General features: G+C 56.3%; 1 protein-coding gene across 2 annotated transcripts; it reads left to right on the forward strand.

Annotated features, from left to right (window-relative positions):
* The first annotated feature begins 40 nt into the window (after positions 1 to 40).
* On the forward strand, positions 41 to 14771 carry LOC144228997 (complement C4-A-like). Of its 2 annotated transcripts, XM_077760932.1 has the most exons (41): positions 213 to 323; positions 460 to 658; positions 1136 to 1337; positions 1548 to 1618; positions 1700 to 1788; positions 2000 to 2082; positions 2253 to 2349; positions 2486 to 2591; positions 2693 to 2825; positions 3279 to 3394; positions 3509 to 3688; positions 3834 to 4016; positions 4147 to 4332; positions 4447 to 4605; positions 4881 to 5007; positions 5185 to 5259; positions 5536 to 5733; positions 5825 to 5936; positions 6032 to 6102; positions 6380 to 6519; positions 6635 to 6844; positions 7094 to 7145; positions 7259 to 7348; positions 7485 to 7694; positions 7870 to 7945; positions 8107 to 8263; positions 8364 to 8480; positions 8587 to 8758; positions 8957 to 9189; positions 9263 to 9430; positions 9811 to 9870; positions 10809 to 10902; positions 10982 to 11168; positions 11293 to 11383; positions 11520 to 11594; positions 13229 to 13331; positions 13498 to 13587; positions 13673 to 13771; positions 13860 to 13943; positions 14201 to 14333; positions 14496 to 14771. In XM_077760932.1, the coding sequence occupies exons 1-41, from the start codon at positions 259 to 261 to the stop codon at positions 14635 to 14637; spliced, it is 5235 nt and encodes a 1744-aa protein (XP_077617058.1). In that variant the 5' UTR covers positions 213 to 258; the 3' UTR covers positions 14638 to 14771. The 2 variants fall into 2 exon arrangements, 1 of the variants encoding a protein (XP_077617058.1); XR_013334320.1 differs by lacking the exons at positions 11293 to 11383; positions 13498 to 13587; positions 13673 to 13771; ... (1 more) ...; positions 14201 to 14333; positions 14496 to 14771 and having other exon boundaries at positions 41 to 323; positions 13229 to 13243.

Raw genomic sequence — 14771 nt, forward strand, 5'->3', positions numbered from 1 at the left:
GAGAGGGGTTAACAGGGAAGGACAGTATGTAACTCTGGGCCAGGATTTCCCCAGAGACCCAGGTGTCTGGGATGTGTGCCCTACCCCCTCCAAATACTGGGCCTGGGGCCAGTTGCGTTTCTTGCCTATCACATGGTTTCCCAGCTTAGCTTGGCCAGGGGAGGAGCAAGGTCCAGAGTCAAATCTGTTCCAAGCCCTGGGTTGACTAGAAAGGAGCAGGCAGACAGACGGGTCTGATCCCTCTTGTGTCCTCCAGCCATGAGGCTCCTCTGGGGGCTGATCTGGGTGTCCAGCTTCTTCGCCTTGTCCCTGCAGAAGCCCAGGTCCTGGAGGAAGGACACTGTAGTGCTTGAGTGGGACGGGGCTGGTGATGGGAGCAAGTGCGGGGGACCTAATTGTGGAGTGAGGGGTGGAGGGGTCTGGGTATCACTGAATGCTGACCCCTTCCTTTCTCCCTAGGTTGCTCCTGTTTTCTCCTTCTGTGGTTCACCTGGGGGTTCCTCTATCAGTGGGGCTGCAGCTCCAGGATGCTCCCCAGGGACAGGTAGTGACAGGATCAGTGTTCCTGAGAAACCCAAATGACTTGAAAGCACTCTGCTCCCCACAGGTGGACTTCACCCTCAGCTCAGAAAAAGACTTCATGCTCCTTAATGTCCAGGTAACCAGACTCCTCTCCCTTCTACTCCTTCTTAGCACCCCTCATCCTGTCACCCTGTTCCCCTATGTCTTCTTCTTTTAAAAAAATTATCTATTTTTGAGAGACAGAGAGAGAGAGAAAGAGAGCGCACAAGCGGGGAAGAACAGAGAGAGAGAGATGGAGAGAGAGAAAGAGGGAGGGAGGGAGGGAGACCCAGAATCCAAAGCAGGCTCCTGGCTCCGAGCTGTAAGCACAGAGCCTGACTTAGGACTCGAACCCTCAAGATCATGACCTGAACCAAAGTCAGACAGTTAACCCACTGAGCCACCCGATGTCCCCGCCTCTGTGTTCTTATAAGTGTTTTTGCCTTCTCACTAGCCTTTCTCCCCTCCTTTTCTTCCCCCATCCCCATACTGTTGCCTTTCTTGTTTCTATCTTGGACTCTGGCTCTTTCCTTCTGCTCTGTCTCTGACCTGCTCCCTCTCCCTCTCCTGATAGATCTCCCCAAGAGGTGCAGAGAGCTGTGGCCTCCACCTCCTCCTCGGTGGCCCTGAGGTCCAGCTAGTGGCCAAGTCACCGTGGCTGAAGAATTCTCTGTCCAGAAAGACAGACATTCAGGGTGTCAACCTGCTCTTCTCCACTCGCTGGGGGCATCTTTTTCTGCAGACTGACCAGCCCATTTATAACCCTGGCCAGCGGGGTGAGTCTGGGCCCCAGAGCCTCTACCTTTGTCACCCAGGCTGCCCAAGACACGTTTGACACCCTGTAAGTGAGACAGCCTGAACATGCCACACTAGAAGGCTGCTTAGCATATATTTATTGTCCTTCCTCCTCGGTCCGTGGAAGCAGTGGGGGCTGGGCCCACCCTTTGCAAATGGATTCCTGCTCACCTTTTGCCCTCCTCTCCCAGTTCGGTACCGAATCTTTGCTCTGGATCAAAATATGCGCCCATCCACTGACACCCTTACAGTCACGGTAGAGGTGAGTCTCTGACCTCTGTCCTTCTGATCAGCAGGGCTGCTTGATCTGACCTCCCACTCATGACCACTTCTCCCATTGCAGAACTCTCATGGCCTCCTCGTGCGGAAGAAGGAAGTATACGCTCCCTCCTCCATCTTCCAGGATGACTTTGTGATTCCCGATATCTCAGAGTGAGCTCCCCCGACCTGGAGATGGCCCTTTCCATCCCCATTTCCCTTGGCTATCCCCCCTCCAGCACCTGGTCAGACCTCGAGTTCTCCCCCAACCCCCCAGTTCTGGTCTCCCCCCACCCCCTGCAGTCAGTCCTCTTCCCGGGAGCCAGGCCTCTGGCTGTCCGTGGGCCTCTTGCACAAATGGGCTGAGTCCCTTTCCCATTTGTAGGCCAGGGACATGGAGGATCTCAGCCCGGTTCTCAGATGGCCGAGAATCTAACAGCAGCACCCAGTTTGAGGTGAAGAAGTATGGTAAGATCTGGAGACATGAGGGAAAGGCATCTCCTTTCCTAAAGGAGATATGGATAGAAGGAGAGGTGGTGGGGGCAGGGCAGTATGGGTACCACAGCCCTGAGGGGAGAGAAGTCTTTGAAGGGTCCTTTTGCTAGAGTCTGACCTGCCACCCCTTTACCCTGGGTCAGTACTTCCCAACTTTGAAGTGAAGATTATTCCTGGAAAGCCCTACATACTGACAGCGCCTGGCTTTCTTGATGAAATCCAACTAGACGTCCAGGCCAGGTAACTCTCCCATCTACCACGTGGGGCACCCAGGGCTCCTGGTGAAGCCCTGCCTCCCCCTCACCTCAGCGTGCCCCCCTCCCCCCAGGGACACTTATTTCCTAGACCTACCTTCTTGATCTCTCTTTGGTGGCAGGTACATCTATGGGAAGCCAGTGCAAGGTGTGGCATATGTGCGCTTCGGGCTCCTGGGTGAGGATGGTGATAAGACTTTCCTTCGGGGGCTGGAGAGTCAGATCAAGGTAGGAATGAGGGTGGGGGTGTGGCTAAGGTGAAGAGGGTGTGGGAGAGGTGAGGTGGGAGATAAATCTCACCCCATGCCATGTTTTCTTCTTTGCCCCAGCTGGTAGATGGCCAGTGCCATATTTCCCTCTCAAAGGCTGAAGTTCAGGGTGCCCTTGAGAAGCTTAATGTCACTGTTGCTGACCTCCCAGGGCTGCGCCTCTATGTTGCAGCTGCCATCATTGAGTCTCCAGGTGAGAGGTTTCCCTGATTATAACCCCAGACCCTTGCCTCTGACCTCTGAGCTGACCCTCTGTTCTTCAGCATCGTCACCATCCTCTGCTCTTCTTACCCTTGTGTATACCCAGAACCAGGAAAGACCTAAGAGATTGTCTCTCCCTAGCTGTGTTTATGGGTGGTTTCGGGAGAAGATGTCTTTTCCCCCATCTCAGTTTTTTTTTCACCCATCCTTCCATTCATTCCTCCATCCTTTCATCCATCCCTCCATCCCTCCAGCAGATATATGGTAACACTCTCTATGTGCTTGGTCCTGTGTTGGCCTCTGCAACAGAGATGAATATAAGATGACCTGTGCCCTAAGAGGTTCACCGTTTGATGGGTGGGAAACACTTGAGCTATGTTCCCCCTTGCTCTTCTACTTCTCTCTCCTTGGCTATGGCTATCTGTCTTCCACCTCTCTCTTGCAGGGGGAGAGATGGAGGAGGCAGAGCTCACATCTTGGCGTTTTGTGTCATCTCCCTTCTCCTTGGATCTTAGTAACACCAAGCGACACCTTGTGCCTGGGGGCCCCTTCCTGCTGCAGGTTTCATCTGGAGGGGGAGGATGAGTTGGGGGAAGGGTTGTTGCCAGGAGGGCACAGGGCCTCACTGGCCACTCTCCTTTACCTGTTCCCTCCCCCACCGCCCCACTCACCTAGGCCCTGGTCCGAGACATATCTGGCTCCCCAGCTTCTGGTGTTCCTGTCAAAGTTTCTGCCACGTTGTCTTTTCCTGGATCTGCTTCTAGAATCCAGGACTATGAACGAAACACAGATGGGAGGGGCCAAATCATCATTCCCATTGCTACCTTTCCGACCATCTCAGAAGTGCAGCTCTTGGTAGGACTCCCACTCGTGGGACAGGGTATCGGAAGGAAATAAAGGCTGGCTGGCTTTCTAAGAATCCATGTCCCAAGCTGCAGGAAGGAGCTGGGTACCGGGGTTCCTGCCACTGACTCTTCGCTTGTCCCGCTCCTCTTTCCAGGTGTCTGCAGGCTCCCCTTATCCAGCCATAGGCAGGCTCACTGTGAGAGCCCCAGCCCCAGGCTCTCCATTCCTGTCCATTGTTCGGCCAGATCCTCGACCCCCTAATGTCGGTGACACTCTCAACCTGAACCTGCAAGCTATGGGCGTCAGTGGGGACAGCTTCTCTCATTACTACTACATGGTATGCATAGGCTGGATTGTCGAGGAGGGCAGGGTGCAGGGAGGATCTTAGGCAGGGAAGAGCCCTTGGGGTGGAGGGAATGGTTTCAGGACTGGGGATATGCAGTGAAGAGGAAACAACTCTTCCTCAGATCCTATCCCGGGGCCGGATCATGTCTGTGAATCGAGAGCCCAGGAGGGAACTGACCTCGATCTCCGTGTTTGTGGGCCATCACTTGGTACCCTCCTTCTACCTCGTAGCCTTCTACTATCATGGGGGCATCCCAGTGGCCAACTCCCTTCGAGTGGAAGTCCAGCCAGGGGCCTGTGAGGGCAAGGTAACTGGCACTGGGAGAGGTGGTATGTCTGTGTGTTAGGTGGTTAAGAGAGAACGAAGACAAAGTGAATAAGCTCTCCCCACTCTGACTGCCCCCACCTCCTGCCTCTGCCAGCTGGAGCTGAATGTGGACAGCAGCAAGCCGTATCATCCTGGGGAGCCTGTGAAGCTCCACCTGCAAACAGATTCTCGAGCCCTGGTGGCACTGGGAGCTGTGGACATGGCTCTGTATGCTGTGGGTGGGAGGTCCCACAAACCCCTCGACATGGGCAAGGTTTGTCAAGACCCTCTGTTCTCCTCAGCCCGCCCTCCTCTCTGTGCCTTATTCTCCTGCTGTCCTGAGCCCTGAGCCCTGGGCCCAGCCCCTAGATCTCACTCAAGTTCCCCACGGACTACCCCCAGTCTTCCCTCAAGCCCAGCCCCTGTGGTCTCTAGTTCCCTACTCTCTGTATCTCTTTCAGGGTTGCCATACCCTTCCTTCTCACCTGAAGCTGAGTGGCCAGTCTGACCCCTCAACTTGTCTGAAACATCCCGGCCTTTTCTTGACAGGTCTTCGAAGTTATGAACAGCTATGACCTTGGCTGTGGTCCTGGAGGTGGGGCCAATGCCCGTCAGGTGTTTGAGGCAGCTGGTCTGGCCTTTTCTGATGGAGACCTATTGACCCCAGTCAGAAAGAGTGAGAACAGAGGACGAAGGGGGAGTTGGGTGATGGGGAAATCAGGAAGGAGGAGGGGCCCGAGGGTGTAAGATGGGAAGAGGATTGGCAGGATGGGCCGGGCCAGGGAGAGGGGGAAGGGAGGGGAGGTGAGAGTCCATGCACCCTACTCTTGGCTGCAGTTCTGCTTTCGACCAGGTGTGAGCTGTCCCAAGGAGAAGAAAACACGGAAAAAGAGAACCGTGGACTTCCAAAAGGCGATTCATGAGAAGCGTGAGTCGTGGGTGCCTACACAGCTCTCCACTTGGGCTCAAGGGCAGGGTGAGGGGGCCTGCCTCTTGGCTGCTCTGCTCCTAAGTGAGCCTGTATATGATATTTGAGGCCAGAGACCCAAGTTCTGGGGTCAAAGGTGGATGGAGGCCCTCTCCATTAGCCTCGTTTGAGTTCCTGGTCTCTCAGGGTGAGTCCTTATGTACGTAGAGGTCAGGGTGGGGAATGGGATGTATCCTCTTCTGGCTCCCCGCTGCTTACCCTCACCTGGCCCTGCAGTGGGCGAGTATGCTTCCCAGGTAGCCAGGCGCTGCTGCCAGGATGGGCTGACGCGGCTGCCTATGCGGCGCTCCTGCGAGAAGCGGGCAGATCGTGTGCAGGAGCCCGGCTGCCGGGAGCCCTTCCTGTCCTGCTGCCAGTTTGCTGAGGACCTACGCAAGAAGTCCCGCTCCAGGGGCCCCGTGGGCTTTGCCCGAGGTGAGGCTCTGGGTGGGGCTGGGGGACAGGAAGGAGCCCCTGGAAGGGCAGAACGATCCCCTCCTCATTCCCCTGCACTGTGGTCCCCTAGCCCTAGAGGCCCTGCAGGAGGAGGACCTGATCGATGAAGATGACATTCCTGTGCGCAGCTTCTTCCCGGAGAACTGGCTCTGGAGAGTGGAAACAGTGGACCGCTTCCGCCAGTGAGGGGGTGTGGTGGGCCTGGCCTTCTCTCTGCGCTGTGTTTGTGGGCTCGCAGCCCAGGGTGTGACAGGGCTTCTCACCTTTCCCACCACAGACTGTCACAGGTGCTTCCTGACTCTCTGACCACGTGGGAGATCCATGGTGTGAGCTTGTCTGAAAGCACAGGTGAGATTGCCCTGCCTCGACCTCAGGCCTCCTGCTTCTGTCTCCCTCCAGCCTAGGCTCCCCACTTAGCACTTTGCTCTTAGTGTAGGGACTAGGGGCAGAGCCCTGGGGAAGTCTGTGTTGGCATGCACGGGGGCTGGGAAGCTAGAATGTGGTGGCAGGTGAGGGGCAGATCTGGGTCATCCCCTGCCCCTCCCACCTGGAACCCTGTGGCCATGGTGCCCTCTGGCCCTTGGTCTCTGCCCCCTCTCCCATCCCTCCCTGCCTCATCCTCCAGGCCTGTGTGTGGCTACACCAGCCCAGCTCCGAGTGTTCCGTGAATTCCACCTACACCTCCGCCTGCCCATCTCTGTCCGCCGCTTTGAGCAGCTTGAGCTGCGGCCTGTCCTCTACAACTACCTGGATAGAGATCTGACCGTGAGGCCCTGCAGGAGGCTGAGCACACAGGGGAGTGGGTGGGAGCTGGGGCAGGTGAAGGGTGGAGAGCCTAACTGGGCTGAGGCTCTGGCCATCCCTGTCTTCCTGCACCCAGGTGAGCGTCCATGTGACCCCAGTGGAGGGGCTGTGCCTGGCTGGAGGTGGAGGGCTGGCCCAGAGTGTACTGGTGCCTGCGAGCTCTGCCCGGCCTGTTGGCTTCTCTGTGGTGCCCATGACAGCTGCTGCTGTGTCCCTGAAGGTGGTGGCTCGAGGGTCCTTGGAGTTCCCTGTGGGGGACGCGGTGTCTAAGGTTCTACAAATTCAGGTGAATGGAGCACCCCTGAATCCAGGTCCCTAGGCTCCCAGATTTACACCTCCACACCTCTAGGCCCTCTCTGCTGGCCAGGCCAGAGACCCAACCCCTAAACCCAATGCCTTGGTCTGTTTACATCTTCTATGATTCTGATTCAACTCTGTCCCTGAAGTTCAAACTCCAGGTCCTGGGGAGCATGCACTGGGAAGGGTAGGCTGTGGTACTATGTGGCCTCTCACAGCTATGTTTTCCCTGAGACAGAAGGAAGGGGCCATCCACACGGAGGAGATGGTCTATGAACTCAATCCCCTGGGTGAGCAGCCCCCTGCCTCCAGCCTCAGCCCCCATTGGTGTCTTAATGGGTTTGTAGGTGGTGGGGGCTGTGGGCAGCAAAACAGACTGCCAACTTCCCGCCCATGTCCACAGACCACCGAGGCCGGACCTTGGAGATTCCTGGCAACTCTGATCCCAATATCATTCCTGATGGAGATTTCAGCACCTTTGTCAGGGTTACAGGTGAGAGCTGTCCTCCAGTCTCTTTCTGGGAGCATCCTCAGATTCATGTGAAACCCACAGACCCCTGTTTGATCCCATTATCCCAATACGTTCCCAGACCTGCTCTTTGATCCTTAATCTTCCATCTCCCCTATAGCCTCAGATCCATTGGACACTTTGGGCTCGAAGGGGGCCTTGTCGCCAGGAGGCCTTGCCTCCCTCCTGAGAGTTCCCTCTGGCTGCGGGGAACAAACCATGGTCCTCTTGGCTCCAACACTGGCCGCTTCCCGTTACCTGGACAAGACAGAGCAGTGGAGCACACTGCCCCCCGAGACCAAGGACCATGCTGTGGATCTGATCCAGAAAGGTTCTGGGGACAGGGGCAAGCAGGCGTGGGGCTGGGAGAGAGCAGTTAAAGAAAGACAGGCCGCCCAGGTGGCCAGAGGGGAGAAGAAGGGAGGCACCTGGTGGGAATGGGGAGTGTGGCCTTGGGCACATACAGTGGGAGAGTGTCACCTCAGCAGCTGCCTCTCCTCTCCAAGGCTACATCCGGATCCAGCAGTTTCGGAAGACAGATGGTTCCTATGGGGCTTGGTTACATCGAGACAGCAGCACCTGGTGAGGTTGGGAGAGTGTTTCTGGGTCTCAGACAGGAGCTGGGGCTGGTGGGGGCAGAGCCAGGTACCTTGGGAGAGTGAATAACCAGGTGCCTGAGGGAGTGAAATGTGTCGCCTACAGGGATCAGTCACTATCCCTAGCCATCCCTTCCTCCCCTGTAGGCTCACCGCTTTTGTGCTGAAGGTACTGAGTCTGGCCCAGGAGCAGGTGGGCGGCTCACTTGAAAAGCTACAGGAGACGGCCAGGTGGCTGCTGTCCCAGCAGCAGGCTGATGGTTCATTCCAGGACCCCCGCCCGGTTATACACAGGGCCATGCAGGTTCGGGGCTGGGAGGTTGGACAGAGGCGCCTACATGGGATGATCTCCCTGCCCTTCCCTGCTTCCGGTTGACATCTTCTTTTCTACCCCATTTAACTAGGGGGGCTTGGTAGGAAATGATGAGACTGTGGCACTTACGGCCTTTGTGGTCATCGCCCTTCAGCATGGGCTGGTCGTCTTCCAGGACGACAGAGCAGAGCAGTTGAAGCAGAAAGTGGTAAGAGCACCTAGGGGTCTGCCCCTTGCTTTTCCCCAGCTCTCCCCCTTTCTTCTCAGGAGCCCAGGTGTCCAGTTCTGTGACCTGCCTCTCCACTTTCTCCTAGCAAACCTCCATCTCAAAAGCAAACTCTTTCTTGGGAGAGAGAGCAAGCAATGGTACCTTGGGTGCCCACGCGGCTGCCATCACGGCCTATGCCCTGACTCTCACCAAGGCACCCGAGGACCTGCAACGTGTTGCCCACAACAATCTCATGGCCATGTCCCAGAAAATCAGAGGTGAGTCAAGTTCTGGCAATGAGCCAGGGACCCTGAGTGTGCCCAAAGGGAGAAATTGAATGAAAGCCCCAAGAAGGAATGAAAGCATAAGCAGGGATAATTGGGGTAGAATCAGGAGAGCCCGACACAGAGAGTATCACAGGGCCAGGCAATGAGGACCCAGCCCCCATTCACCTGTGGGTCTCCCTTCACTTCCAGATAACGTGTACTGGGGCTCAGTCACTGGTTCTCAGGACAATGTCATCGCACCCACCCTGATTCCTCACAGCCCGGCAGACCCTGTGCCCCAGGCCCCAGCCCTGTGGATTGAAACCACAGCCTATGGCCTGCTCCACCTCCTGCTTCATGAGGGCAAGTCAGAGACGGCCGACCATGCTGCAGCCTGGCTTACTCACCAGGGCAGCTTCCAAGGGGGATTCCGCAGCACCCAGGTAGGGGCTGCCCTGGGGCTCTGGGGTAGGTGGTCCTGAGACCAAGTGCCTGAGTCCTGCCTCACCTTCCCAGGACACGGTGATAGCCTTGGATGCTCTGTCTGCCTACTGGATTGCTTCCCACACCACAGAAGACAGGGAGCTCAATGTGACTCTCAGCTCCATTGGCCGCAATGGGTTCAAGTCCCATGAGCTGCGGCTGAACAACCACCAACTTCAGGGCCTAGAGGAGGAGCTGCAGGTAAGCCACTCCCTCACCTGGCTTATCATAACACCTGGGCCAACCGTGGCCAGTCCAGATACCATCCCCAGCCCACCCACCCCCCTTGTGGAGTCCCCATGGACTCTCTTGCTGATATCTTTGTGGTAAGGCTTACTTGCTGTGTGACCTGGAGAAAGTCACATAACCTCTGAGCTTCATTTTTTCATCTCAAAATTAATAAATGCACAGGGTGTACCAAACAGGGTTTTTAGGGGGCTGAAGTGGGATAGTGCATGTGAAGGTGTATGAGAATGTGAGGTGGAAGAGAAGAGGTTGTTTTCAGGGAGGAAGTAAATTGGAGCAACCTATCTACCTTCTGTGTCTTTCTGATACCCCTTTCCCTTTTCTGTTCTTACAAGTTTTCCTTGGGCAGCACGATTAATGTGAAGGTGGGAGGAAACAGTAAAGGGACTTTGAAGGTGAGAGCCTGCAGCACCAAATGTCTGGGACCCAACAGGGAGGGGCTGTGGTCTTAAGTGGGAGGCCTGAAGGCAGAGCTCATGGTTGGTGGCCCCCCGGGCTCTTTGCTGGGCGGTTTTCCCTCATGCTGGTCTCTACCTTCTCTGAGCACCCACCGTTTCCTCTTACCCCTTCGATACTGATGGCACACACAGCCAGCACCTCAACCCAGGCTGCTCCCCTGCCCATGTGTCCCACAGCACCTCTGACATGGCATGTCCCAAACCCCTTCTTCCTCCTGTGTCCCTTCATCTGGCTGACAGAGCCCCTTCCCCACAGGAGCCCAGCCACCATTCTGGAGGCCATCTTAGTGTCCCCACCCCAGCACTTCCTTATGGCCCCAGTACTTCCTCTTCTGCTCCCCTGTCACCCTGGGCTCTTGTCACTTGTTTCCTGGACTCTGCTAAGACAGTTTGGGAACTTCTCCCTACCTCCATATTTCACCCCTTTCTCTAATCCATTGTCCACAGTGCAGTGAGATCAACCTCCTGAAAACACTAGTCAGATTAGCCCTGGAGAAAAGTCAGACTCTTCCACATACACGACTGAACCCCTGCCCACCTCCTCGGCCAGACAAAACCGCTCATCTACACAGTTTTCCTTGCCTTCAGTGTCCTTCCACTGCTTTTTCCCCAAGTGACAAACTCATTCTTTTGGATAGAAGCCTTTCCTGAGCTTTCCATTCCAGCTTCCTCTGTGCACCATGTAGAGTGCCGGCCCCTGCTCCCCATGACCCACTAGCTAACCCAATACCTGGGCCATCCATATTTATGGTCTGGTCCGGAGGGGTGAGAGGGGCTGAAGGCCTGGAATCCCTCAGCCCAGGAGATGCCCCAGGTATGGCCCTGGAGAAAGGTCTGGGCCCCCAATATCCCCTGTCCTCACCTTGTTGAGCCAGATTCTTCGTACCTACAATGTCCTGGACATGAAGAACACGACCTGTGAGGATCTTCACATTGAGGTTACGGTCATGGGCCATGTCGAATACACAAGTGAGTTCTGGGGTTGGAGGCCGTGGGGCCCTCAGGGGGCTGGTGACAGGGGCCAAGCCACAATGCCATCCCTGTGCAGTGGAAGCAAATGAGGACTATGAGGACTATGTGTATGAGGAGCTTCCAGCTAAGGATGACCCAGACACCAGTTCCCAGACTGTGACACCCCTGCATCTGTTTGAGGGACGGCGGAACCGCCGCAGGCGGGAGGTACCCAAGGTGGCTGATGAACAGGAGTCCAGGGTGCAGTACACCGTGTGCATCTGGTGAGTGCTGGGGACCACACTCGACATAGGGGCACTGCTGGGCTGGGAGACAGAGGCAGGACAGAGGCTGGCACTGGGCATCTGCAACCCAGGGCATGTGGGACCTGGACACCTCTCTCTGCAGGCGGAAAGACAAGGTGGGGCTGTCAGGCATGGCCATTGCCGATATCACCCTCCTGAGTGGATTCAATGCCCTGCGTGCTGACCTGGAGAAGGTGTGGTCACCTGCCCAGAGGGACCCCGGGTGCCCTCAGAAGCCCTGCTCCGTCCCTAAAGCCATCCCAGCTGCTGAGCCCTGTCTTGTACAGGGCCCGGGGCTACCTCCTTGTGACCATCTCTCCTTCCCCACAGCTGACCTCCCTCTCTGACCGTTATGTGAGTTATTTCGAGACTGAGGGGCCCCACGTCCTGCTGTACTTTGACTCGGTGAGCAGGGAGGGGTGACGCAGGGAATAGACCACACAAGGTTTACTGAGCATGTGTTACGAAGTTTCCCAGGGGACAGCTGTATGAGCAGCCAGTGCTCTTAGAGAGGACATGTGATGTGAGCAGGGAGACAGGACAGAGGTGTGCCAGAGCAGAGTTGGGGGCAGGCCTGGGGGGCTGCATTGCCTGCAGGCAATGGGGGCTGAGCCCCTAATGTGGCATGGGGGCCGGTGCTAGTCAGCAGGAAAGGACTTGAGAGTGAGCCCTTCACAAAGCTGAATTCATTCAACTTGAGGGCTGCCTTTGTTTTTTGTTGTTGACCTTCCTAGTTTTTTGTTTCTGTTTTTTAAGATTTATTTATTTTTGAGAGAGAAAGTGCGCATGCGTGCACATGTGCACATGAGCGTAGGGGAGGAACAGAGAGAAAGGAGAGGATCCCAGGTAGGCTCCACACTGTCAGCTCTGAACTGAATACAGGGATTGACGAACTGTGAGATCATGACCAGAGCCAAAATCAGTTAAGCAACTGACTGAGCCACCCAGGCGCCCCGGGGTTTGTTTTTGATATTGAAATGTATTTTCCTTTATAAAGCGATGATGGTCATAGATAAGTGCTTGTCTTTTCATGCCATTATTGGCTAAAACAAAGTATTATTAACCCCCGGAGGGCCCTCAAGCATTTTTGAACTTTAACTGTAATCTCTTGGAGAAAATGTGAAAAAGATGTGTTAATATTGTAACACCATTAGCCAGGTGTGTGTGGGTGAGGGAAGACCTCCCACCCCACCTCTCCCAGTGTGTGCAGAGGGAACAGGCCTTGTTAGCCTGGGAAGCCAAGCAGAGGAGTTTGGTTGAACACAGTCGAAGACCAGGAGCCAGGAAGATTTCTAGGCAAGGAGTTGACCTAAGCAGCCCAGCTCCGGAGGGAGGGAAAGGGGCAGGGTAGGGGCTGAACTGGACCAGTTTGTACGTGAGAGAGGGGTCTGGGCCCAAGCTGTGAGCTGCAGGGTCATGGAGGATGGGAGAGTAACAGCAGCTGCTATTAGGTTGTGACAGATAAAGAAGACCAGTAGCCTCGGTGAGGAAGCAAGGCTGTCAGGAGGGTGGATAGGCTTTGGGGGCAGACAGAGTAAATTCGGAGAACTTGTAGGTCACACAAAAATCCTAAGGCAAGAATGAGGCTGAATGTTTAGTTTGGAATCAGCCTGGAAGGGTTTGGTGAAAGCCAGGGAGTGGCTGAGACCTCCTCAGGGAAGTGCGGGGGACAGGAGGAGCCAGGGCTGGGGACTGCACCTCTGGGAAGGAAGAAGCGGTGAGGAATGGCGAGGTCAGAACCAGGGATGGCCAGAAACTAACCCTAAGCTTGGCGAGTCTCCCGCAGAATGTGTCCATGATGTGAGAGTCTGCAGAGGGACCAGGGGCACTGGAAACTGGAATGAGGTCACTATCTGGCAGTGAGATCAGCAGAGACCTTGGGGAGCAGTTCTTAGAGTTCTGGCAGCTGGAAGGTAATAGAATGTGACGGACACTGAAGATAAGACCAATGAGAACCAGAGACAGGTCAAGGATATGCAGCACAGTGGCTTGCAGGGCCCAGGGTGTGTGCCCCTGACCTCTCCTCCCCACTGTGCCAGGTCCCCACCTCCCGGGAGTGCGTGGGCTTTGGAGCCGTGCAGGAGGTGGCCGTGGGGCTAGTACAGCCGGCCACTGCAGCCCTGTATGATTTCTACAACCCCGGTGAGGACTTGGGGGACACTTGGGAGGTTTGGGGTAGGTGTCCCCATACGGGACATCGGGACCTGGGGCAGTGCAGGATGGCAGGGATGTCCTGTGGCTCCTTGGGTCTGAGGAGGCAGTGGGGGGGGGAGGAGCCTGCATTCTAACTGCTCTCTTTCTTCTTCAGAGCACAAATGCTCTATCTTCTATGGGGCGCCCACTAAGAGCAAACTCTTGTCCACATTGTGCTCTGCTGACGTCTGCCAGTGTGCTGAGGGTGAGAGCCAGGGCCTGGGGCAGGGGGTGGGAAGATGGCGAGGCTCGGGGCTGCGCTGTCTCATGGGGGGGCCTCCTGTCTCCAGGGAAGTGTCCTCGACAGCGTCGTGCGCTGGAGCGGGGCCTGCAGGAAGAGGCGGGGTACAGAATGAAGTTTGCCTGCTACTACCCCCGAGTGCAGTACGGTCAGTCTTCCCTCGCACCCAAGGCCTCTCTGCCTGGGCCTGCTCCTCTTGGCTGCAGGTGGGCCAACCCTCTTGAACTCCCTCATAGGCTTCCAGGTTAAGGTCCTCCGAGAAGATGGCAGAGCCGCCTTTCGCCTCTTCGAGACCAGAATCAGCCAAGTCCTGCACTTCAGTATGAAGGGAACGGATGGGCGGGTGGGGCTAGGGGGCTGCTGAGGTCAGGGTTTGTGGCCCGGCTGCTTGGAATAACTCAAGTTCAGAGTCTGAGCTCAAATCCCTTTGGCATCATCCGTAAATAGGAAAGCAGTTGTAGCTCCCCACTAGGGGCAGTGAGGGCAAAATGAGAGGGTCCGTGCACAGCCCTTGGTCCCGGCTTGTCCTGCACCTTCTCTTCTCCTCTCACAACTCTCGTGCACGTTATCCTCTCAGCCAAGGACACCAAGGCCACTGCTGGTCAGACCCGAAACTTCCTCGTTCGAGCCTCCTGCCGCCTTCGCTTGGAAACTGGGAAAGAATATTTGATCCTGGGCCTGGACGGGGCTACCTATGACCTCAAGGGAGAGTGAGTTCTCTGGGCCCCTCTGTCTCTCTCTCTCCTCACACTTCATGGGGGAATGGTCCCCAGCACCCAGACCCTGGTGCCTCGGAAGCCAGGCACTTCATGCTCTCCTCTCCCACCTGCCCATCCTCCCCACCCCCGCTGACTGCCCCTTTGCCCCTACAGCCCCCAGTACCTGCTGGACTCGAATAGCTGGATTGAGGAGATGCCCTCTGAACGCCTGTGCCGGAGCACCCGCCATCGGGAAGCCTGCACCCAGCTCGAAGACTTCCTTCAGAAGTATGGCTCTCAGGGGTGCCAGGTGTAAGGGCTGCCCCTCCATCTTCCCCAGGAGGAGCCTGAGCCAGGGAAAGGGGATGCCTGGATTGGAGCTGTGCCCTGGCTCCTGGACATCGGCTCCTGGGCAGAACCAGGGACTCAATAAAGGCCTCTGGCAGCAAA

This window comes from Crocuta crocuta, unplaced genomic scaffold (assembly GCF_008692635.1).
Source record: "Crocuta crocuta isolate KB4526 unplaced genomic scaffold, BGI_CrCroc_1.0 scaffold762, whole genome shotgun sequence".
NCBI lineage: Eukaryota > Metazoa > Chordata > Mammalia > Carnivora > Hyaenidae > Crocuta > Crocuta crocuta.